At 46.8% G+C, this 24,595-nt stretch overlaps 1 protein-coding gene across 2 annotated transcripts in view; it reads left to right on the top strand.

Moving 5' to 3' along the window:
* Positions 1-24,595, top strand: part of WDR26 (WD repeat domain 26) — a 180,081-nt gene that overhangs the window by 126,363 nt on the left and 29,123 nt on the right. For both annotated transcript variants that reach the window (XM_033938136.1, XM_033938137.1), the window contains exons 10-11: positions 6,289-6,434; positions 6,754-6,832. In XM_033938136.1, the coding sequence (XP_033794027.1) occupies positions 6,289-6,434; positions 6,754-6,832 (225 nt within the window). The remainder of the gene's footprint in view (positions 1-6,288; positions 6,435-6,753; positions 6,833-24,595) is intronic.

Below are 24,595 nucleotides of genomic sequence, written 5' to 3'. Positions count from 1 at the left end.
AAAGAAAGTGATGTAATTGCAGGTAAACAACAAAAATTTTCCTTGATTTACTCATGAAAAAAGATATCCACAAAAATGTGTATGCTAACTGAGGAATAAATTAGGACTCTCCCATATATCCTCCCACTTAAAGTGGCTCATATCACATAAGGTGTACATGATTAGAACATCGTTACTCAGCATTTTGAAGGAGGTTTGCCCTACTTAAAACCTAAGACATTTAGTTTGGTGTCCTTATGACTGCTGCAGTGAGAGTGAACACCTTAGTGAGATCAAAAGAGCTTTTCTGAAGCCTTCAGAAAGAAGATTGTAGCAGCTTATAAGTCTGGTAAGGGATTACAACTGGTCCAGAATACTGCAGCAAAACTGATTTTTGCGAAACGTAAGTTCGATCACATGACACGTTGCTTCAAAGTCTTCATTGGCTTCCTGTTTATTTTAGAGTTCAGTTTAAATGTGCTTGGTTTTTGTTTTAAATCCTTTATGGTATCTTCACCCCTCTGGCTCCTTTATCCTAGAATCTTTACAGGTTCTCTTTTTCAAGGGGCAACCAACAATATAAATTATCTCTCCCTTCCAGAAACGGGATTAGAGGAGTTAAGATTTTTGGCCAATCTTTGATTTTTAAGTTTTCTCAACTTTGGAACGATCTTCCGTTCCTTATAAGAAGCTCTGTCTTTCCACTTAGGCTTGACCTTCTGCTTGGTATAAAAGTGCCTAGAATACGTAAAGACAATAGAGTATTAATGGATACTTGGAAAACATTAAGGTTTGTAGACAAATTAACTACTGATTCTATTTTAAAATCGAAACAACAGACTATTTGGGTAAACTCCAAGATACAACTAGGCGGGTTTAAGGTTGTCTGGAAGGATTGGATTAAAGCAGGTATAAGATCCTTAACGGAAGTAATTGATAATGGTAAGCTGCTTGATTTTTCACAATTGCAACATAAATATGGTCTGAATAAAAAACAAAGTTATAAGTGGTTGCAATTGAAGCAGGCTATTCAGGTGGGGTTCCCTGAATGGAAATCTTTAAATGATCATTACAGCTTAGAATTCTTATGTTTCCAGGCAGATTTTCTGGGTCACCAGGCCGCAAAGTGGTATAAAATTATATCTAATTATTTGAATAAGAAGCCTAAAAATGGATTAAGAGATATTTGGAGCATTGAGATTAAGCATCAGATTAATGCATCTCAATGGCCACGTATTTGGTCTTGGAGAATTAAAGGTACGATGTCGGCATCTATTAGGCAAACATGGTTCTTTTTGTTGCATAGAGCATTCTGGACTCCTACTAGATTACAAAAATTAGATTGCTCTAAGTCTAATAGATGCTGGCATTGTAAAATTGAAGTTGGAACTTTAGACCATCTTTTATTTTATTGTCCATGTATTCAGGCATTTTGGATATCAATCTGGGATCAAGTTAACCTAATGATGGAGAGTCATGTGGCATTGTCCTATGACACAGTGGTTTTTGGAATGTGCATGAGGGCTAAATGCCAAATATCTGCAGCAAACAATAAATTACTGATGATTCTTACTGGTGTGGGAATTCAGCAAATAACGACTAATTGGAAAGACTGTTCTAGACTGAATTGTAGTTTCTGGTGGAACTCAGTATGCCATATGTATAAGATGGAAAGATTTCTTGCAGTACAGAGGGGGCATTTTAAAAGGTTTCAGGAGGTGTGGAGGCCATTAATTGAATATTATAATGATTAAGGTTTATTCTTTTTCCTTAGGGGATAATTTGTAGAAATGGGGTGGGGGGGATAGGATAATCTAATTAAATAGCGGTATATTTCAACTGATTAATGGATATAAGAAACATGGTATATATGTATGAATAGAAAAGGAAAGGGGGTAAAATTATTGGAAATATGTTGTTATGAAATATTAGGGGATATATGTACTATGATGAGATATATTTGTTGTGCATTAATATATATAAAAATGAAAAAAGAGTTTGAGGAAGAAAGGGTGGGGGGAGGGATAGGTTAAAGTATGATTAATTGTATTAAGGAAGAGGGATGTCTAAGTATGCATATGTTTGGATAGATTATTTTATTGATATGGGAAGGGATGGGAGGTGGGTGGGGGGAATTAAAACATGTATAATAATATTGTGTAAGAATGTCAAGTGAGTTATGTGAATTAATTAATAATATTGTACACTTGTTGAGAGAAATAAAAAGGAATAAAGATTTAAAAAAAAAGAAGCTCTGGTTCTCTTCTATTTTTTCATAAGCTTTTGAAAACTATTTTATTCACTAAACATTTTGGAAATTCTTTTCAAAATTTTTCTTTTATGCTTTATTTTTTTTTTAAGTTAACTATTGTAAACTGGGTTCAGCTTTCTTAGATTGAATACTCTGTATATAAAGCCAAGGATTAGAATAGATTTAAAAGGATCTCAAAAGAATTTGACATTAGTCATTCCATGGTCCGGAAAATAGTGTACAAGTGGAGGACTTTCCAAACAACTGCCAACATGCCCAGGTCTGGCTGTCCAAGCAAGTTGACCCCCCAGAGAGACTGCAAGGTGCTAAAAGAAGTCTCCAAAACCCCTAAAATGTCATCACAGGACTTACAGCAGGCTTTTGCTACTGTTGATGTGAAAGTGCATGCCTCTACAATCAGAAAGAGACTGCACAAATTTAACTTGCAAGGGAGGTGTGCAAGGAGGAAACCTTTGCTCTCTCAGAGAAATATCAAAGCCAGACAGAAGTTTGCCAAACACCAGGACTTCTGGAATAGTATTCTGTGGACAGATGCATCTAAAATTGAATTATTTGGACACCAGAAAAGAGGACATGTTTGGCGTACACCAAATACAGCATTCCCAGAAAAAGAACCTCATACCAACTGTGAAGCATGAAGGTGGAAGTGTCATGGTTTGGGAATGCAGGACCTGGCCAGCTCACCATCATAGAATCAATCATGGATTCTACTATGTATCAGAGGGTGCTTGAGGAACATAATAATAAATAATAATAATAACAGTTTATATACCGCAGGACCGTGAAGTTCTATGCGGTTTACAATGATTATAAAAAATGTTACAAATTGAATAGAATTGACATAGTTAATATCTATTGTTTAGCAGTTCTAGAGATCTGGTATTGAGAGAGAGATTGTGCGAATCAGTTTCCCATGTACTTTAGGAACAGATATGTTTTCAGTTGTCTCCTAAATTCCCTATATGTATTAGCAAGCGTAAGTAGTTGTTTCAGGTCGTTACCCCATAATGCTGCTTGATAAGAGAGAAGATGTTGGTGATGAATTTTGAATTTACATCCTCTAACCGGGGGGGGGGGGGGGAGAACAAAATTCAAGTTTGAGCTTCTTTTATGTCTATTGGTTGAAAAGATCAGTTATGTATTTGGGGGCTAGACCGAATAGAACCTTGAAGCAAAAGCAGCCGAACTTAAACCTCACACGCGCCTCCATCGGCAGCCAATGCAGGAGTCGGTAGGAGGGAGTTACGTAATCGAACTTCTTCAACCCGAAGATCTGCCTGACTGCTGCATTCTGCACCAGTTGCAATTGCTGCTTATTCTTCTGGGAAATTGCCAGATAGGCGATATTGCAGAAATCCATGTGAGACCAACTGTAAGAAAATTAAAGCTGAAGTTGAACTGGACCCTGCAACACGACATACCAGTAAATCTACCAAGGACTGGCTGAAAACTAAGAAATGGAGAGTCCTGGAGTGGCCATGTCAAAACCCTGATCTTAATTCCATTGAGATGCTGTAGGGTGATTTGAAACGGGCTGTACATGCAAGAAACCCCTCAAACATCTCACAGCTGAAAGAATTCTGCATTGAGGAGTGGACCAAACTTTCCTCTGACCGATGTCAGAGACTGGTAGATGGATACAAGAAGCATCTCACTGCAGTTATTTCAGCCAAAGGGAGTAACCCTAGCTATTAGGGTGTAGGGTGCCAATGCCAAAAAGTGTAAGATAATGCACCTTGGTGGCAGAAACCCATGCAGAACCTACACTCTGAATGGTGAGACCTTGACCAGAACTGTGGCAGAACGAGACCTGGGAGTAATCATTAGTGATGATATGAAGGCAGCCAATCAGGTGGAGAAAGCCTCATCTAAAGCTAGACAAATGCTAGGTTGCATCCGGAGAAGCTTTGTCAGCCGAAGGCCCGAGGTGGTGATGCCGCTGTACAGGTACATGGTAAGACCACATCTGGAGTACTGTGTACAGTTTTGGAGGCCACACTATCGGAAGGATGTGCTAAGAATGGAATCGGTTCAACGATTGGCCACCAAGATGGTCTCAGGGCTCAAGGATGTACCTTATGAAGAACAACTAGGTAAGTTGCACCTTTACTCTCTCGAGGAACGCAGAGAGAGGGGTGACATGATAGAGACGTTCAAATACGTTACTGGCCGCATTGAGGTGGAAGAAGATATCTTCTTCCTTACAGGCCCTACGGCAACAAGGGGGCATCCGCTGAAAATCAGGGGCGGGAGATTCCATGGTGACACTAGGAAGTACTTCTTCACCAAAAGAGTGGTCGACCGTTGGAATAATCTTCCACTTCAGGTAGTTGAGACCAGTAACGTGACTGATTTTAAGATCAAATGGGATCAACACGTGGGCTCACTTCAAAGAGGAACTTAGAGGGGAGGGTTATTTGAGTGGGCAGACTTGTTGGGCCGTAGGCCCTTTTCTGCCGTCATATTCTATGTTTCTATGTTAGGGTGTTCTAATTTATTCCTCAGTTAGAATACACATTTTTGTGGATATCTTGTTTCATGAATAAATCAAAGAAATTTTTTTGTTCTTTACCTGCAATTACATCACTTTCTTTTCCAGAGATAAATAAAAAAAAGCTTTGACATCGATATGTGAACATTTCTTAAGAAAGAAATGAATATTTTCACATGACTAGGTGGGCTCAAGAGGAGGCGGCACACAAAGCTGCTCCTGTTTGGGGGTTGGAGGGGAAACACAGCCCAAGGTTTTGGTTTATGCCAAAAACATACAGGCATTTTCAGCTGAAACCAAAATGAGACGGAATATAGATTTTGAGCCAGTTCCAATGCTGAAACTGAAATTTGGTCAGCACGTGGTCCAAGCAATTACTGCAGTTAGAATGATATAAATTGACTTTGTAATGCCTTTCATGCAGAACCATCCCAAAACAAGTTACTATAACACATGATATACATAGTTACTGTATTTAAAAAAAAACTAACAGTGCAGTTATTAATTCTCATGGTACATTACATTACATCAATTCTTATGAATCGCTACTATGCCTCAATCAGGAATTCAATGCAATTTACAGTAATTGAGAAGACTGGTCATAACCATGAATTACCAATTAAAAATGAAATCCCTAAATCTATTACATATATTTCAAATAGATAGGTCTTGAGGGCTTTCCAAAATACATTATAAGGGATACATCTCAATTGTACTGGTAAAGCATTCCATCACCTTGCTGCGAAACACACACAAAAAAGTAGCAGAATGCAATCCTTTGGTTTAACCCCTCTAGGTCTTGGAAACCTCAAATATAATTACCTACCATTCTTTGTTTACTATAATTTGAGATATCAATCAATTCATATATTCAGGCGCTTCTCCCTGAATAATTAGTAAAACCATTGTATATAGTTTCCCCGCCCTCTCCAGCTTCCACTGAGAGCCAATGTAATTGAAAATATAGAGGAGTTATCTTATATTTTGATATTGAAAAAATAAGCCTTTGAATGGTTTGTAATCTCTTCCATATCACCACAGAACAATCTACATATAATACTGTGTATTACAATAGAGATTGTACTAATAACATGAAATTTTCTCTGTCAAATCAATTATAAATTCTTTACAACTTTCTCAATACATTGAAGGATCGTTTGACCAAAGCTCATAGCTGTGCTTCCCAGGTTAGATTTATCTATTACAATTCCTTAGTTTTTAGAAGGTATTCGAAAAGCAAAGTATGGATGAGGCAGAGACTTCTAGAATATTAGATAGAGCAATAAGAAAAAGATGTGTGGCACCTATGGAGTTCTTTATATACCAGGGTTTTGTGTTATTTTAAGCTGTGGCTAGAAAATCTTTTGGGAAAGAAGAGAGCAGTTAGTGTGGCAGAGGGTATAAAAACAAGATTCGATGTAAATACTGGTTGCACATGACTCGCCAAGATCAATTAAGACTACTGAGTGGTCTTGGAAGGATAGATGAGGAGAAAGGTATGCATATGTTCCCTTTCTCAGTTGGGTTGTGTTTCTTTTCTAACCAGGACTTAGACGGTAACCTGCTTGACTCCTGGGAAGGGGTACGAGTACAATGTCTTTGGTGCTTGAGTGACGGGAAGACTGTTCTGGCCTCAGACACACATCAACGGATTCGAGGCTATAACTTTGAAGACCTTACAGATAGGAACATGTAATTTATTTTTAATTAAGAGTTGTATATTTGTGTGTGTTTTGATTTGTAAAAACAGCAGTTAACTTTCTGGTGGTCTTTTTCACAATGGTGTCATTTTTAGCAGAGAATATTAACTTGTATCTAAGGCTTCTGTTTTGGGCTATGGGTAATCATCTTGTGTTGAAGTGCTCTTCAGTAAGTTCTCTTGTGCAAGTAGATTAGAAAACAGAGCAAAGTGGTCTCAAATAACTGAAATTTTCAGATGAAACAGAGTTCACTAATTTCTAAATCAGTTTTAGTGGCTTAACTTACAACATCTTTTATTTTGCTGTTTCAGAGTTCAAGAAGACCATCCGATTATGTCTTTTACAATTTCAAAAAATGGACGATTAGCTTTGTTAAATGTAGCAACTCAGGTAAGGCTGTGATACTGACTTCATTTTAATAAAAAGAGCTCAGTTATTATGTGCAGTCTTTGAAAGGTATATGAGAACACAAGTGCCTCTGTGGAGTTGTCATTTTTTTTAAAAGCTGTTCCCTTAAAATTTTTCAGATTCATTTGGAGAAAAAGCTATAACAGGTTGAAAAACATAAGCTATCTGGTTATTGATCGTTTTACATTGGTTGTGATACCACAAACAGACATCATATTTAGTGCTAAATCAGGTGGCATCCATGCTTTCAAGGTCGTTGGTGTGTGTTCTGAACACATCATCTCCCAAATACTTAGACCAAGATGCACAAAAGTCAGTCAGTATTACCGGTTGGGCTAGTCTCAGTTAGGATGCTGGTCTTTGACCAAAAGGGCTGCCACGTGAGCGGACTGCTGGGCATGATGGACCACTGGTCTGACCCAGCAGCGGCATTTCTTATGTTCTTATGACTGGATTGCTGTTGGCCTTTTCCCCAACAGCGATGGATACACAAACATGTTTTCATGCAAACGATTTGCATGGAGGTACAAATCATTAGCATGTAAATGCAACCGATTCAATTGCTCAGTGAGTGATTGACATGTGCAAAGCCCTAGCAGAAGTGACAGGAAAGCAGCCTCCTGTCACTGCTGTTAGGGCTTCTAATTTTGTTTTTAATGGCATAGATGTTGTGCTGTGTTAAACACAACCTGTCCTACTTAAAAAAAAAAACCAAAAAAAAAGTCATGCTCTCCCACCCTACGCCGGCACCCTGAGCCACCCCCCAACCCACGGCAAAATGGCAGGAGGGATGCCCACTCCCTCCTGCCATGAAGGAGCCCACTTCCCCCCCACACCTGAAAAAAAGGCAGGAGGGATGCCCACTCCCTCCTGCCACGAAGGAACCCGCCCCTTCCGACCCCAAAAAAGGCAGGAGGGATGCCCACTCCCTCCTGCCAAGAAGGCACCCCCCCAGGCCCCATATCTTAAACTGTGGGAGCAGGAGGTACTGAAAACACCTGCATCTGCTCCTCCCTCGACGATGACACTGGGCCTTGAGCCGTTCCCACTGAGTCCATCTCCTGGAGCATGCTGTCTGAAGTCCAGTTTTGTATTCCTACAGCCAAACTGTAGAAGCTCATCTCTTTTGCTTGTGTTTCTTTTGTTAAAATTTAGTGTATAAATTTGATATTTTGCACTGGTCTTTCCCTTGTGCTGTGGATACACCCTGTGGGACATCCTTTCGGTGGGAGATCACTGATTTTGAGAAAAAGTCTGCATCTGGTGGGTTACCTGCCACTACAGAAAGCCCTCCCAGACAGCCTGCACGTCAGATTGGGGCTCCAGGATTGGGAGCTAGCTCACCCCGGGTTCGTCTGCTAAGGGGTGAAGCGCAGACTGCACGGTTCTGTGGAGGTGCAATCGGGACCGGACTGCATACCTTCCTTGAGTATTTCAGAGGTCCAGGTAGTCACTGAGTGGGGTGACCAGGCAGGTGAGGCAGTGAGAAGACTTGAAATCCAGTTTTCCCAGCTTCCATATCTCCTTGCATGCTGGGTTTAAGCTTGCCTTCCCTTCTTTCTATTGCAAATATCTAAAGTGACAGGCTATTAATATCTGGGCTTTTAATATTAGAATACTAAAACCATCAAACCCAGACACCCAATATTGTGCAATAAATATTTTTTTTATCCTCTGTAGGCTTGATATTCTCCTTATGCATTTCATTGAGAAGTCGCATAAGCCATTTTCTTCATTGGATCTCTTTTGTTTTTATATGTGACTAGTCTTTAAGCCCGTTACATTAACGGGTGCTACAATAGATGTCTGTCTTTCTTTCTGTCTCTCTCTTTCCTCGGCTGTCCACCACCACCCCTTCCCTGCTCCCTCTGTCCAGCAGTAGTCCTTCTCCCTTCCTTTTACATCCCCCTGTCCAGCAGTAGCCCTTCTCCCTTCCTTTTACCTTCCCCTTGTCCAGCAGCATCCCTTCCCTCCTCCCCCTGTTCAGCAGTAGCCCTTCTCCCTTCCTTTTACCTCCCCCCTGTCCAGCAGTAGCCCTTCTCCCTTCCTCCTGTCCAGCAGCCCTTCTCTCTTCCTTTTACCTCCCCTCTGTCCAGTAGCACCCCTTCCCTGCTCCCCCTGTCCAGCAGTAGCTCTTCTCCCTTCATTTTACCTATTACCCAGTTTTTGTGGTGGTCTGCAGTGGTTTCGGGGTCGCAGCGTCGTGGAAGAAAGGCAATGTTTAAATCACCGCAGGCTCCTACTGATGGGGAAACTGCCGCACGCTCTACTGCGCATGCGGAAACCACCGAACAAAACAGTCGCACTCTCCTGCCTCATGCGCCTCAAATCGAATTCAGCACAGAAGCAGAAATGACAGCAGCAGGGATCACGCTGTTTCAACAGCGCATGCGCGGGTAAGGGTTTTATTATAGAGGATATGCTTATCAATACTGTGATACTTAAAAGATAAGTTATTTTAAACATCACAGTATTGATAAGCATATCACACATAAAAACAAAAGAGATCCAATGAAGAAAATGGCTTATGCATCTTCTCAATGAAATGCATAAGGAGAATATTGAGCCTACAGAGGATAAAAAATATATTTATTGCACAATATTGGGTGTATGGGTTTGATGGTTTTAGTATTCTTTCTATTGCAGCACTGACTACTGTGAGTAGCTATATACAAGTTGATTTGGTGATTTTGGGGGGTGCTAAAAAGGGGTTTTTGGGTGGTTTCCCTACATGTCCTGAGCCCCTGCACCACCACCTCTAAAAAGGCAAAATTGCCGTTTTCCCAGGTTCCTTGTGTTTTTCCCGCGCTGTTTTAGGGTAAAATTGGCACCCGCGACAGCCATCTTGGATTTTCTTCAAACTTTTCAAAAATCTATTTTTTGCACTTAGCTTCGTTTTCGCTCCAAACTTCACAGATGGCCTTCTCAAGACATGGCATGGATTCATGCCTCGTTTGCGGCAGATGGCTGTTGAATTCACAGCCGTGTTTCACGTGCGCCGTGGCATGTGAGGGGGGCTCGAGGTATGCATGGATTCTGTGCCTTCAACCCCCAGAGAGGTCCCTCTTGGGCTTCCTGCTACCAGTGCCGCAAAATTCACATCTGTTGACCCTAAAAAGGGTGCAGACAACGCTCCAGTAAAACGCAAGCTTAGTTCCAGGGAAATGTCTCGGAAACCTTCTAAGCTCTCTAGATCAGATGCACATGGTGCGGCCCTGGCCGCAGGGGATATTTTTCCCATGATTTTTGGGCAGAGGATGTATCGGGCATGTTTAAAAAATAAATAAATAAATAATAGTCCATGCCTCTCACTCCCCTCAGAAGCCAGCCCAGAAGGTGGGCACTCTTCTTCACTGGTTCCCTGGAGAATAGGAGGGCGATGCCTGCCATTGCAACCGCATCTTTTTCCATCCTTTTGTTGCCTCAGGGCATCTCAGCAGCGTCAGCTGATGTGGCTAACCTAGCTGACCTTAATGATCAAAAGAAGTGTGAGACCCGTGTCCTGGCGAAGGCCCCGCCTGTACGCAGATCATCTAGGTCGAGCCATCTTGTGGATATCAGGTCGGAATCCCTGTGGGAATTGTAGCTGCAGTTGGATCAGCTGCCGTGAGGAATGTTCACTGATGAGTGACCAAAGACCGCTCTCCACCTCCTTTACGGTTAATCCGGATCTGGTCTGGATCCTTACAGAGGTTTGGGATAACACAGTGGGTCCCCTCATATGTGCTAGAGTCATAGCCAGGTTAAACACCATGGCACCAACGTTTTCTGCACGGTTCCCTTCACCGAAGATTGGTCCAGCAGTGGCTCAGGTCACTGAGAGCACTTTACCCTTAGATGGAGTGGTGGTCCTGCAGGATATTCAGGACAGGCAGGTGGATTTTATGCTTACTGTTTTTTTTTTTTTTTGGTTCAGCGGCAGCTGGAGTAAAGGTGACAGCGGTTGCATCCTTTGTCACCTGAGCCTGTCTTCCAAGCTTCGCCATGATCCTGAGGGTAGCTTGACTTTCAGATTCCCGGTGTGGATTATTTGGCAGACACCTTACATGATATAATGCAGGTCTTTGCAAAATTGGGAGCTTATTCTGTGTCTGCCAGAAGATTGCTTTGGATACGTCGGTGGTCAGGGGATTCTTCCCACAAGGCCACCCTAGCAGCCTGCCTTCTCTAGGCCTTCTTCTGTTCGGTCAGGGGCTGGTTGAACTTATAGGCAGTGTGCAGGACTGTAAGCTTAAGGTCCTGCCGAACAAGCCTCGCACCACTAGGGATGCAGAACAACCTAATTTTTGTCACTTCAGACACCCTCACCAGTGCTCTGGTCCCCAGATTTCGGGTCAAAGCTTCAATTCTTCCGCCAGCCCCCACTTTGGGAACTCTGCCTGTCAGTAGTCCTATAACAGACATGCTCCCGCAAAAATGCAGTTTTGACACCATACCCTTGGCCCTACTTCCCCATATCTGAGGGAGTCTCGGCTTTTCTGGCAGAGTGGAAGCCGGTGCCCTCGGTCTGTTGGGTCTTCGAGGTTCTGTGCGGCGGCCTCAATTTGGCATCCACCAGACTTCTCTCTGGATTCGCTTGTAGGGTGCCCTGTGAAAGTTCTACGGGTGCAGTCCACGGTTCGCGGGCTGCTGGTGATTGCAGCTACTGAGCTCATTTTGCAAGATGACTTAGCCTCAGGGAGATGCTCAATATACTTCTCCGTTTCAGTGCCAGTCTCTGAAGCACAGAGGCCAATTCTGGACCTGAACACAGTTAATGCGATCCTGAAAGTCCTGTGCTCCTAAATGGAGACTCTGAGATCGGTTATCACGGCAGTGGCACCAGAGGAGTTTTTGGCCTCCCGGTATCTCCCGGAAATGTATCTTCTTTCCCCATCTCCCGGGGCACAAGAAGTTTCTGGGGTTCCATGTTTTGGAACAACACTTCCTGTTTATGACTCTTCTGTTGTTACTGGCTTTGCCATGATCATGGTGGTGGTTGTTGTCCTTCTCCGCTTTCAGGGTATCCTGGTCCATCCATACCTGGATGACTATCTGATCAGAGTTGCCTCTCTGGTAGAGGGGCACTGGGCAGTGCAGCAGGTAGTCCAATTACTACAACGTCTGGGCTAGGGACTGAACATGAGAGAGAGCTACCTCTAACCTATGTAAGACTTGGAGTTGCTGGGGGTTCAGTTTCACATAACCAGAAACCAAGGGTTCCTTCCGGAGTCTCGGAAAATGTAGATCCACCTAACAATTCTAGGAATGTTAATATTTACGGCGCTTAATGTGGGCTCGTGGACCAGGGCTCAGCTGTGTACACTCCGGGAGTCGCTGCTGTTTCAGTGGAGTCTGCTGCAGGACTCGTTTTCAATGCCGGTATCTTGTATGGTGATGGCATGCAGCAGCATGCAGTGGTAGTTGAATTCACTGACCCTGTGCAGAGGTCTGTCTCTGAGGGTCTTGGTTTGGGTGTCTCTTGCTATGGACGCGAGTCTCTCCAGTTGGGGAGAGGTCTGTATGGTGGCCCCCAGTTCAGGGCCGGTGATCTCCCTCCAGGAGCAGGTGGTCGATCGCTCACCCAGGACTGGGGGCAATCCAACTAGTTGGCTATGTTACCAGAGGTGTCTCCTTCCGTCGAGCTGTCCGTGTGTTCTCAGATGATGTGACGGCAGAGGCCTAGGTCATCAGGCAAGCATGTCTTGCTTGAAGAAACTCAGAAGTTTCGAGATGCCCGCACCGCGCATGCGCCAGTGCCTTCCCGCCCGATGGTCCGGGCGTGTCACCTCAGTTCAGTTCTTTTTCTTCCGCGGAGCTGAGAAGTCTATCTTCAATTTGCGCCCATTGAATCTCTTTTTTTGCCTTCTATTTTGCCGCGGGTTGAGTTCTTTTGGCTCTCCTGTGCATTTATTTCTTTCTTTGATTTCTTTTTTCATTCCTCCGTCTCCTCGGAGCAGGTATCGGCCCCTACAGTTCCACCGGTGGTGCTCAAGGTGCCGAAGACTGGCAAGCAGAAGCACGCAGCACCGAAGGAGCGCGGAGACCGTGCGGAAGGGCCCCCTTTTGGTGCGGATCCCTCCATATCGGCTTCGTTGCGGTCCCTTCTGGAGGCTCAGTTCGTGGAGCTCATGCAGACCATGGGGCCTCGACTGATTGCCACCATCCAGGGTGACCTCCCAGCTTCGGCTTCGAGGGGCGGACCGCCCCTCCTCCTCGCCGCACGACCTCGTTGCTCGGCGAGGAGGAGCGGCGAGTGGTGTCCGGGTCCTCGAGGAGGTCCTCCGTTAGTGCTGTGCCTCCTTTGGAACCGATTCCCTCGAGGAGGGCCTCCCTTAGTGATATGCCTCCCTTGGAGCCCATCCCCTCGAGGAAAGCCTCGTTTAGTGACCTGCCTCCCTTGGAACCGATTACTCTGCCCCATGACTCAGTGTGGCGTTCACCTTCGGGGCCACCCAGTCCTGGGCATAGCAGGAAGCAGGACGAGTTCTTCTGAACCCCCTATCAAGCCTGGGCGTCGTCGGGGGAGGCGCCGACTCTTCCGCCTCTGCGATCAACGGCATCGAGTCCGATCTGCTCCTTGGAGGCGTCTGACCCAGTTTCGAACAGACAGGCTCGATCCCCTTCCAGGCATCGAGAGGGGCATTGATCCAGACATTCTTCGATAGCATTCCTCTCGGCACTCGACCATCTCGCCTCAGAAGAAATTGCCTCGGTTGGGGTATGCTGCTTCGACTGGGTCTCCTCCTCCGGGCCCGGAGTTCGAGGACCCCGAGGTTTTCTACTCGTCCTGTTGCTCGCAGGCCTCTCTGGAGCCTGAAGCCTCTTCTTCTTCTAGTCTGTCTCGCAGACCGGCGACGGCGGACCAACTGTCCTTTTCATCGTTCCTCAGGCAGATGGCAGATGACATGGACATTACTCTCGATGCTGGGTCTCGATATTCCAATGAGTACCTCGATACCATGCACTTGCCTCGTCCTCCGGCAGAGTCCTTGCGGCTTCCCCTGCACAAGCTCCTCGACCAGACCTTCATGCGATGCTTCGAGTCTCCTTACTCTATCCCTGCGGTCCCTGGCAAATTGGATGCGCGGTACCGCACGGTGCATCATAAAGGCTTCGAGGGTCCTCAGCTTTCTCACCAGTCCCTCCTGGTCGAATCCTCGCTCAAGCGGTCTCATCCTGGCCAGGTCTATGCTTCAGTGCCTCCGGGCCGCGAGGGCAGAACCATGGATAAGTTTAGTCGACGCATCTATCAGAATTCGATGATGGCGTCTCGAGTCCTGAATTACAATTTCCACTTTGCATCCTACTTGGAATTTTTTCTACCTGTGCTTCGGAAGTTCACACCATACATCGAGTCCCAGGCTAGGTTTGAGTTTGAGGAAGTGGTTGCTTCGCTGTCCCAACTTCGGCTTCAGTTAATGCAATCTGCCTATGATGCGTTCAAGCTCTCAGCCCGAGCGGCGGCCTGCTCGGTGGCGATGCGCCGGTTGGCCTGGTTGCGGACCATTGATATGGACCCGAATCTTCAAGACCGCCTGGCGAACGTCCCGTGTGCTGGGGCGGATCTTTTTGACGAATCCATCGAGACTGTCACGAAGAAGTTGTCTGACCACGAAAAGTCCTTCCAATCTATCCTTCGGCCGAAGCCTAAGCCTCAGCAGTCTCGACCTTCTTGTCCGCCGTTGATTTATCAGAGGCGTTATCAGCCGAGGCAAACTCCACCTGCGAGGCAACCGGCGAAGCGTCAGCCTCCCCAGAAGGGTCAGCCTAAGTCTCAGTCGCCTGCTGTCCCTAAGACCACTCAGCCTTTTTGACTGTCTCGTCGAGGGCATAACCAACCTTGTTCTGCCTCCCCCTGTTTTTCTCATCGGAGGGCGCCTCCATCATTTTTATCGTCGCTGGGAGGCCATAACAACCGACCTCTGGGTCCTTACTATCATCAAGGAAGGATACTCTCTTCATTTCCATCGGGTCCCTCCGGACCACGCTCCAAGAGAGTATCCTTCCAACTTGACTCAGACCGCCCTTCTTCTTCAGGAAGCTCAGGCTTTGCTCCGGCTTCGTGCCGTGGAGCCGGTTCCGACGGACCAACTGAACCAGGGGTTTTACTCCCGGTACTTCCTTGTTCCGAAGAAGACGAGCGACCTGCGACCCATTTTGGACCTCAGGGTCCTCAACAAATTCCTAGTCAAAGACAGGTTTCGCATGCTGATACTTGCTTCTCTCTACCCCCTCCTCGAGCAGAACGACTGGTTATGCTCTCTGGATCCCAAGGAGGCCTACACTCATATTCCCATTCATCCGGCCTCTCGCAAGTTCCTCAGATTTCGGGTGGGACATCTCCATCTGCAGTATCGAGTGCTTCCATTCGGCCTGTCTTCGTCCCTCAGAGTCTTCACCAAATGTCTGGTGGTGGTGGCCGCGGCCCTCCGGAACCAAGGTCTTCAGGTATTCCCCTACCTCGACGACTGGCTGATCAAGGCTCCCTCGGCCTCAGGGGTCCTCTCAGCGACCCTGTCAACGATTCTGTTCCTGCAGAGTTTGGGATTCGAGATCAACTTTCCCAAGTCTCATCTACAGCCGACCCAATCTCTTCCCTTTATCGGGGCTGTCCTGGATACCGTACGTCTTGGAGCATTCCTTCCTTCTCAGCGCATGGATGCTCTTCTTCATCTCTGCCAGTCTGTGTCTTCTCGCCAGACCATCTCAGCGAGACACATGATGGTCCTCCTGGGCCACATGGCCTCTACAGTTCATGTGACACCGTTTGCCAGACTCCACCTCAGAATTCCTCAGTGGACCCTGGCATCTCAGTGGACTCAGGTGTCTGATCCGTTGACTCGACACATCACAGTCACTCCTGCTCTTCGGCAGTCTCTGCTCTGGTGGATGACCTCTTCGAATCTATCCAGAGGTTTGCTGTTTCATTCTCCTCCCCACCAGAAGGTTCTCACAACCGATTCCTCGACCTATGCCTGGGGAGCGCATCTGGATGGGCTTCGTACTCAGGAATTCTGGGCCTGTGCAGACCGACTCCATCAAATCAATCTTCTGGAGCTCAGAGCCATCTTCAATGCTCTTCAAGCTTTTCAACATCTGCTTCACGACATGGTGGTCCTCATTCGCACCGACAATCAGGTCGCCATGTATTATGTCAACAAGCAGGGGGGCACGGGCTCGGCCTCCCTCTGCCAGGAAGCTCTCAGAGTCTGGGATTGGGCGGTTCGCCACAACACCTTCCTCAAAGCTGTCTACATTCAGAGGAGGGACAATGTCTTGGCGGACAAACTGAGTCGTCTTCTCCAGCCTCACGAATGGACACTCCACTCCAAGCCCCTTCATCAGATCTTTGCTCAGTGGGGAACGCCTCAGATAGACCTCTTTGCGGCTCCCCACAATTTCAAGCTGCCTCAGTTTTGCTCCAGGATCTACGCTCATCATCGCCTCGAGGCAGATGCTTTTCTGCTGGATTGGGGGAATCGCTTTCTGTATGCGTTTCCGCCATTCCCTCTCATTCAAAAGACTCTAGTCAAACTGAAGTCCGAACATGCCACCATGATTCCAATAGCTCCTCGGTGGCCCAGGCAACCTTGGTTCTCCCTTCTACTTCAACTCAGCAGCAGGGAACCGTACCTACTTCCAGTGTTTCCTTCACTGCTTACTCAGCATCAGGGGTCTCTGCTTCATCCCAACCTGCAGTCTCTCCACCTGACAGCTTGGTTCCTCTCAACGTAACTCCGCACCAGTTTTCCCAGGCGGTGAGGGATGTCTTGGAGGCTTCCAGGAAGCCTGCTATTCGTCAATGCTACTCCCAAAAATGGACTAGATTTTCTTCATGGTGTATTTCCAATTCTAAGGAGCCTCAGCGAGCCTCCCTATCCTCTGTTTTGGACTATCTTTTACATCTGTCTCAGTCTGGTCTCATGTCGACATCTATTCGAGTCCACCTGAGTGCTATTGCGGCTTTCCATCAGCCTCTACAAGGAAAACCTCTCTCTTCTCATCCTGTGGTTTCCAGATTTATGAAAGGACTTTTTCATGTCAATCCTCCTCTCAAACCGCCTCCAGTGGTTTGGGATCTAAATGTTGTCCTTTCTCAGCTTATGAAACCTCCTTTTGAGCCTCTGAGCAAGGCTCCACTAAAGTTTCTCACTTGGAAAGTGGTTTTTCTGGTGGCCCTCACATCTGCTCGCAGGGTCAGTGAGCTTCAGGCCTTGGTGGCGGACCCACCTTTCACAGTATTCCATCATGACAAGGTGGTCCTCCGCACTCACCCGAAATTCCTGCCTAAAGTGGTCTCTGAATTTCACCTCAACCAATCCATTGTACTTCCAGTATTCTTTCCAAAGCCTCATTCTCATCCTGGAGAATCAGCTCTTCACACTCTGGACTGTAAACGTGCTTTGGCTTTCTACTTGGATCGCACCAAACCACACAGAACTGCTCCTCAACTTTTCGTCTCCTTTGATCCAAACAAGTTGGGACGACCTGTATCGAAGCGCACCATCTCCAACTGGATGGCGGCTTGTATCTCTTTCTGCTATGCCCAGGCTGGATTACCCCTTCCCTGTAAGGTCACAGCACATAGGGTCAGAGCAATGGCAGCCTCTGTAGCCTTCCTCAGATCGACACCGATTGAGGAGATTTGTAGGGCTGCCACTTGGTCCTCGGTTCATACGTTCACCTCTCATTATTGTCTGGATACTTTCTCCAGACGGGATGGGCAGTTTGGCCAAACTGTGTTACAAAATTTGTTCTCCTAAGTTGCCAACTCTCCCTCCATCCCATTGAGGTTAGCTTGGAGGTCACCCACTAGTGAGAATACCTGCCTGCTTGTCCTGGGATAAAGCAATGTTACTTACCGTAACAGTTGTTATCCAGGGACAGCAGGCAGCTATTCTCACGTCCCACCCACCTCCCCTGGGTTGGCTTCTCTGCTAGCTACCTGAACTGAGGAGACACGCCCGGACCATCGGGCGGGAAGGCACTGGCGCATGCGCGGTGCGGGCATCTCGAAACTTCTGAGTTTCTTCAAGCAAGACATGCTTGCAAGATGTCCGTATCGGGGCTCTGTCGGATGACATCACCCACTAGTGAGAATAGCTGCCTGCTGTCCCTGGATAACAACTGTTATGGTAAGTAACATTGCTTTTCCTACCTTTGTTTGGTAATTTCATCAGTCTCTGGTTTATTCTTCTGACTGTGCATCCAATACTTCTTCCCTTCTTTCAGCCTCCTGTATGCTTCCTCTCCTCCAGACCTCATTCCCTCCCCCAACTTTTTCTTTCTTTCTCTGTCTGTCTTTCTCTGATTCCGTGCCCCATTTTTTGCTTTGTTTCTGGTTCCCTGTCCCCCTCCTTCTTTCTTCCTTCCTCCGTGCCCCATTTTTTGCTTTTTTTTCCTGGCTCCCTGTCCCCACCCCACCTTCTTTCTTTCTTTCTTTCTTTCTTTCTTCCTTCCTTCCTTCCTTCCTGCCCTCCCCTTGCCACCGCCGCCGCAGAATAGGCTGCTGCTGCCGCCGCTATCGGGAACAGGCCATCTCCCTGCTTCTCTTCTGCACGGGGCCGACCAACTCTCGCTGCCCGATGTCAATTCTAACGTTGGAAAGGATGTTCCGGGCAGCCAGGCAGCAATTGGCTAGCCAGAACATCCTCTCGACGTCAGAATTGACGTCGGGCCGCCAGAGTTAGTCGGCCCTGCAGGGAAGAGAACAGTGGACCGCCCCCCCCCCCCCTTGGTACGCCACTGGAGCAGCAGCGTGTCTGGCCGGCTCATTCGTTCAAAGCCGCGGGTGGCGGCTCCTTGCGAGATCCGCGCCTGCGTCTGAAGCGCCTCTGATGTTGTGACATCAGAGAGGCTTCCGATGCAGGAGTAGATAGCGCAAGGAGCTGCCAACCCGCGGCTTTGAACGAACGAGCCGGCTGCTGCTCCAAAAGGAAGAGAATGATGGCCTCCAGACCGCGGGCCGCAAATAAAACCTGGAGAGCCACATGCGGCCCATGGGCCGCGTGTTTTGAGACCGCTGCTCTAGTGCAAACTTGACCTCGAAGTGGTCTCCTCTACATGTTTTCCTCTGTGGCCCAAAACGGGGCACGTCCTGCGCCACATTGCAGCTCACGGTGATCTTGGTGACACCTGTTTGTCCACAGAGACCTGACCCTGGTAGGCCGATCTAGTCCGGCCTCACCTTGGTCAGGGACTCCAGTTTTCCTGCCACTCTTGCCGTCTCTCTCGGGGTCCGTTCGCGTTGCAAATTTGTCCCAATGTCATTCTCCAGATGGAGCTCCTGTCTGGAAAGGCTTAAGAGATTTAGGGCTTTTCAGCTTGGAGAAGAGACAATTGAGGGGGAGGGAGAATATGAGAGGTCTACAAAATCCTGAGTGGAATAGAATGGGAAAATGTGAATTGGCCTGCTTACCCTTTCAAAAGCGCAGACACTTCCAGAAGGGCCCTTTCTAGTTGTGCTACTCTTGTTTGTCCCTCTATCCTTTTTTGACATGTAGTTTTCCTCCTTTTCCCTTACGTACCAGTGCATCAGTTTGTCATATTGTCCATGCCCCCTGATTTTACTTTTTATTATATATTTACTTGTATAAAGAAAATTTGATAAGCGGAATATCAAATTTTAATAAAACTTGGAAACCTGGAGACACTCCATTAAGTCACACAGTAATACTTTTAAAATGAATGATAAAATATATTTTTACTCAACAAATAGTTAAGCTCTGAAACTTGTTGCTAAAGGATGTGGTAATAGCAGTTAGTGTGAGTTAAAAATATTTGGACAAGTTCCTGGAGGAAAGGTCCATTATCTGCTATTAGGGTGTCGCAAACTTTTTGAGGCTATAGCACACTAAATTCAGGAAAAGCCTAAGTCTCTATAGGAGGGGCCTTAAGCACCGGGACCAATCAGCTCCTTAGGCCCCTCCCTGATGCAGGAAGGGAAGGCCTGCCATTTTGAAGAGGCGGGCCTGCCGGCTGGAGGGATTAGACATCCCTCTAACCAGCCATCATATAAAAGGTGTGGGGGGGCGGGGGGGACCCTGGCAGTAGAAGGAAGTGAGCATTCTTCTTACCGTGAGTGTCTGGTAGGCTGTTGGAGGTCCAGTAGCAGGAGAGAGTAGGCGAGGTGGAAATCATCATTGGGAGGGGGTTGGCATCCCTTCTGCCGTCCTTCAATTCAGGGGTCTTTTTTTTAACTTGCATGGAGGGGGTCGGAGCTGTCAAACTTTACTGAGCCAATCAACACTCAGGCACTGATCAGAAAGTAAAGCTGACATCTCAGACCTGTTGGAAAATGTTGGCCGCAAATGTGGCATAATAAGGTAAGGAAATCAACTGGCGATGATAGAGAATCACCCGTAGGGCTCCTTTTACTGCCATTTTAATATTGACCTCGTTATACTACATTTGCATGGCAGAGTCGGAGACTGCTAGGAAACTCGGAAAAGGCCATTCTGATAATTGGCCGGTAAAATTACTGACTTGCTAAACCGGATGGAACCGGTTTAGTGACCATGTTAAGGGCACAGTAACTTTTGAGACTCCTCCCCTCAAGGAAGCCCTGCATATGTTCAAAAAAGCCTGTTTTTTTTTTTTAACTTTGATTTTCAATGTCTGTTCTTTTGTATATCATCCCTCTTGTTTGATTACCTGGAGTGTTGAAGCTTTAATACCTTTCCACAAAGCCCTAGAAAAGTCCATCTGTTCATCAGTAAGGACAGGAGGATTTGTTGCTTTGTGTAGGGCTGCACATTTAATGCGTTAATAACATGTCCTCCTCTTTACACCCCCTCCCAATATAGTCTGATCTCTATCTTCCTCCTTACCCCTCTCCCCCCCCCCCTCGGTACCCCCATCTGGTCTCTATCCTCCTCCTTACCCCTCTCCCCCCCCCTTCCCCCTCCCCCATCTGGTCTCTCTTCTTTACTTCTGTCTGGTATCCCTTCCTCCTACCTTCTGTAGTCTTTCGGCAGTGCTAGCATGTAAGGCAGAGCACGACTAGCTGGCTCCAGTGTCTTTCTATAGCAGCCCAGCTATAGGAAGATGAAGTAACAGGTGAGCAATAGTTGAAATTGATGCCAAAAAAATAAGCTAAACTGGACAACCTACAAATATAACTTGGACTTCATTGTCCCAGTTATAGAAGAGCCAAAGAGCTGATGAAAATTCATGGGTAACAACTGCTGCTGATTTTCTTTGTCATCTGTACACTGTTTTCATTCCTGTGTGTGTTGGCCTTTTTATGCCTCATTATATCAGTCCTTTCCATGTCTGCACTATGCTCCACAGGGATTGGTGTGCTATACTTCTTTGTTAATGTAGATATCTGCCTGGAATTGTAAAGGTTGGGAAATACTGGTTTTATATTATCCAGGTTAAGACGACATTTCTGTTTTGCCTGGTAAACTGGTATAGGCCTTACGAATGGGTTATATACCTCACTGCTACCAGCAGGTGGAGACTGAGAACAAACTTGTATATCAGGATAGCTTCCCCTCTTGAAATCCAGTCTTCCTCAGCCTCCATTAAAGCAGGTACTGTTGTAATTTTGTTTTGGATTCCTGGGTTCCCCTTTTGTGCTGGATAGAGCTTGGACGTGTCCTGTTTGGGGATCCATCTGACTTCGGGGGTGTTAAACTCGGCGGGTCTCATGCTGGGTCCCTTTCTCCACCTCACCACATTTTTGTAGAGGTGCCTCAGCTGGTGGCCTGGCCCCCTGGTTGGTCAGCCCTCCAGCTTTGAGAGTCGTGGAGTTTGTCCTGACTAAGTGGGGGGGAAAAAAATCCTGAGGTGTGCCGGTCTAAAGGGCTCAATTCCCTTTAAAACTGCCATTTGTTTTTGGGGGGTTTTCTCATCTAACCGGCACTTTTATTACAGCTAGGGCGTTTTTCAGCACAATGAGCACTTTTAGGGGGGTGAGGGAAATGCTCATTGTGCTCCAGGCACTAGATACTCGCAGCTGGCCTTGTGCAAGCGTTGTGCAGGCTGGAGCGGTGGAGGAGTCTCATCAGCAGTGCTTGCTGGCGGCCAGGGCACCCCTGCCGCATGTACCTCGCGAAGGATTCCCTTTTCGTGTCGGTCGGTTCCTCGGCCTTAGCGTCAGGGAAGTACCAGGCTTTTCAACATGATAGGCCGCAGGAGCTCCAATTTTGGCAATTTCAGCAGCAACCTCCTCCTTCATTTCTGTTACCTCAGGTGACCTTCCCCCTGTTCTAGAAATACAGGGGCAAGATGCGTCAGGGTCCCCTGCTGGGGCAGGGAGTCCCTTGGGGCCACCGGGGGTTTTCCCCCTGAATTTATGTTAGCACTTTGTAAAGCTTAAGTGCTGGTGGCTGGAGGTTCCGTGTCCACTTAGGGGGAGGGGGATGCCCTCGATGTCTTCCTTGACATGGCCCCTGGCAGCAGCGGTTTTTCCCCCTATACTCCTCTCTCATCCAAGCACCCGAGGGTGTCTTGGGATGAGGATTTTTGCCCAAAGGAGCAAGATGTTATTGATGAGGACCTGGACCCTTGGGGAGATTTCCAGGATCCTCTTGGGGGATCAGATTCCGCCAGCGACGGGTTCGAGCAGCCCCTGCTGGAGAAAATGTATCTGTGGTGCGCATTTTTCAGCGGGAAGAGCTTCATGAACTAATTCTTCAGGTCTCCTCAGTTTTGCACTTTGAAGACACTGTGTCAGAACCCCAGCGTACGGTGGATCCCTTGCTTAAGGGGATCCGCTCTGCTTCCCATTCTTTTCCTATGCATCAGGATATTCGGGACATGCTCGCACAGTGGCAGGTGCCAGAAGCTACCTTTCATTTTGCACGTTCCATAGCCCACCTGTATCCCATTCCTGAAGGGGATAGGGACACTCTGAAGTTGCCTGTTGTGGATGCGGTGGTCTTGGCCATTTCTAAGAGGCATAACGTGCCTGTTGAGGGCGGTGCGGCCTTGAAGGACTCGGAGAAGTGGAAGTTGGAGTCCTTCCTTCAACAGAATTTTGATGTGACAGTTCTGGCAGTCCAGGCGGCAATGTGTGGTGGGCTGGTGGCTTGGGTGTGATTTCGCTGGGCCGAGCATGTGCTTGACAGAAAATCTGAGGATTGGGAATTGCTCAAGCGTGAGGTGGCAAAGATTGAATTGGGTGTGTTTTATCTTTCAGATGCCATGTATGACCTCTTGCGAGCTTCTGCCACGGCATTGGCGTTTGCAGTGGCAGCTCGCAGTATCTTGTGGCTTCGTGCTTGGCGGATTCGGCATCCAAAGCTAAGTTGATAAAGTTTCCTTTTAAAGGATCTTTCTTGTTTGGTGAGGACCTGGACAAGTTGGTTCAAACTCTCACTGATTCTAAAGTGCCTCGTTTGCTTGAGGATAGGCCTAGACCGCTGGCTTGAGGTGAGGCTGCTCATGGGTGTGATTTCCGACATTTCCGCCCTGGTCGAGGGGCTGCCTCTTTTCAGTCTCCTGGGTTTTCTAGAGACAGGTTCTTCCAGTGCATGCAGTTCTTTCGTGGGGCCCGCCGGGGTGCCACCCATCCTGCCAATGACTCCTTGCCTGCACCCGTCTTGGTTCTGGTGGGCGTCCGGCTGAGGGATTTTTATCCAAAGTGGGCAGACATCACGTCCAATCAGTGGGTTCTGGAGGTGATTTGGGACGGTTATGCTGTGGAGTTTTCCATGATCCTTGTCAGACCGTTTTCTCGCTTCTCCCTCGCAGGTGGCGTGGAAGCAGCAGACCTTTCGCCAGGCCCTTCAAAAGATTGTTAGATCTCCAGGTAGTTGTTCCAATTCACCCGCAGGAGTGGGGCTCAGGTTGGTACTCAGTTTACTTTGTGGTGCAAAAGAAAGAAGGGACCTTTTGAAGGGGGTCACAGGGCTCTTCACGTGCCTTCCTTCTTCATGGAAACTCTGTGGTCTGTGATTCTGGCAGTTCAGCCTGGGGAGTTTCTGACCTCTCTAGATCTGACCGAGGCCTACTTGCACATTTCAATTCAGGCCTCCCATCATCGCTTCCTGCGCTTTGCGATCTTGGGGCAACATTATCAGTTCTGTGCGCTTCTCTTTGGTCTAGCCTCGGCTCCGCAGACGTTCACCAAGGTTATGCTGGTCATCGCGGCGGCCTTGCAAAAAGAGGGCTTTCTAGTTCATCCCTACCTGGACGACTGGTTGATTCGAGTGAAGTCGTTACAGGAGAGCACCCGGGTCACGGCTCTGGTTATGGAGTTTCTGCAGTTGCTGGGCTGGGTAGTTCAAGTTTATTGAGATTTGTTATCTACGCAATATCATATACTTCAATGCGTATAACAATTGTTTTAAAAATAAAAAAATGGGGAAGACAAAACAAGATATTACAAACAAATTATTCACATTCTATTACAAACTGGTACAAAAGGTGAATGGGATGAACTACAATCTTTAAAGAAAAAGAGAGAAACATTTAGGAAAAGACATATATGGTGGGAGCATATAACCAGAATATAAAGTAACATAAAAATATTTTGGCAACCTACTCATAAGACTCATTAAAGACTAAAGATTTAGTAAATCTTGGTAAATAATGTTTTCTATGTTTTGAAAGCGTCCTTGTACAGAAAGCTTTTAAGGGAGCGCTTGAATTTTTCTAAAGAAAGTTCATTACGTAAATATAGTGGTAAGTTGTTCCAAAGCTGGGTTGCTATGACCGAAAAAATGGTGGATCTCCTAGTACCTATTATTTTTAAAGATGGAATAGTTAATAAGTGTTTTTATATTGATCTTAGTGCCCTAGAACAGTGATTCC

This window comes from Geotrypetes seraphini, chromosome 3, assembly GCF_902459505.1.
Source record: "Geotrypetes seraphini chromosome 3, aGeoSer1.1, whole genome shotgun sequence".
Classification (NCBI taxonomy): Eukaryota; Metazoa; Chordata; class Amphibia; order Gymnophiona; family Dermophiidae; genus Geotrypetes; species Geotrypetes seraphini.
Note: the sequence above shows the minus strand (reverse complement) of the source record. Positions and strands in the feature narration are given on the sequence as shown.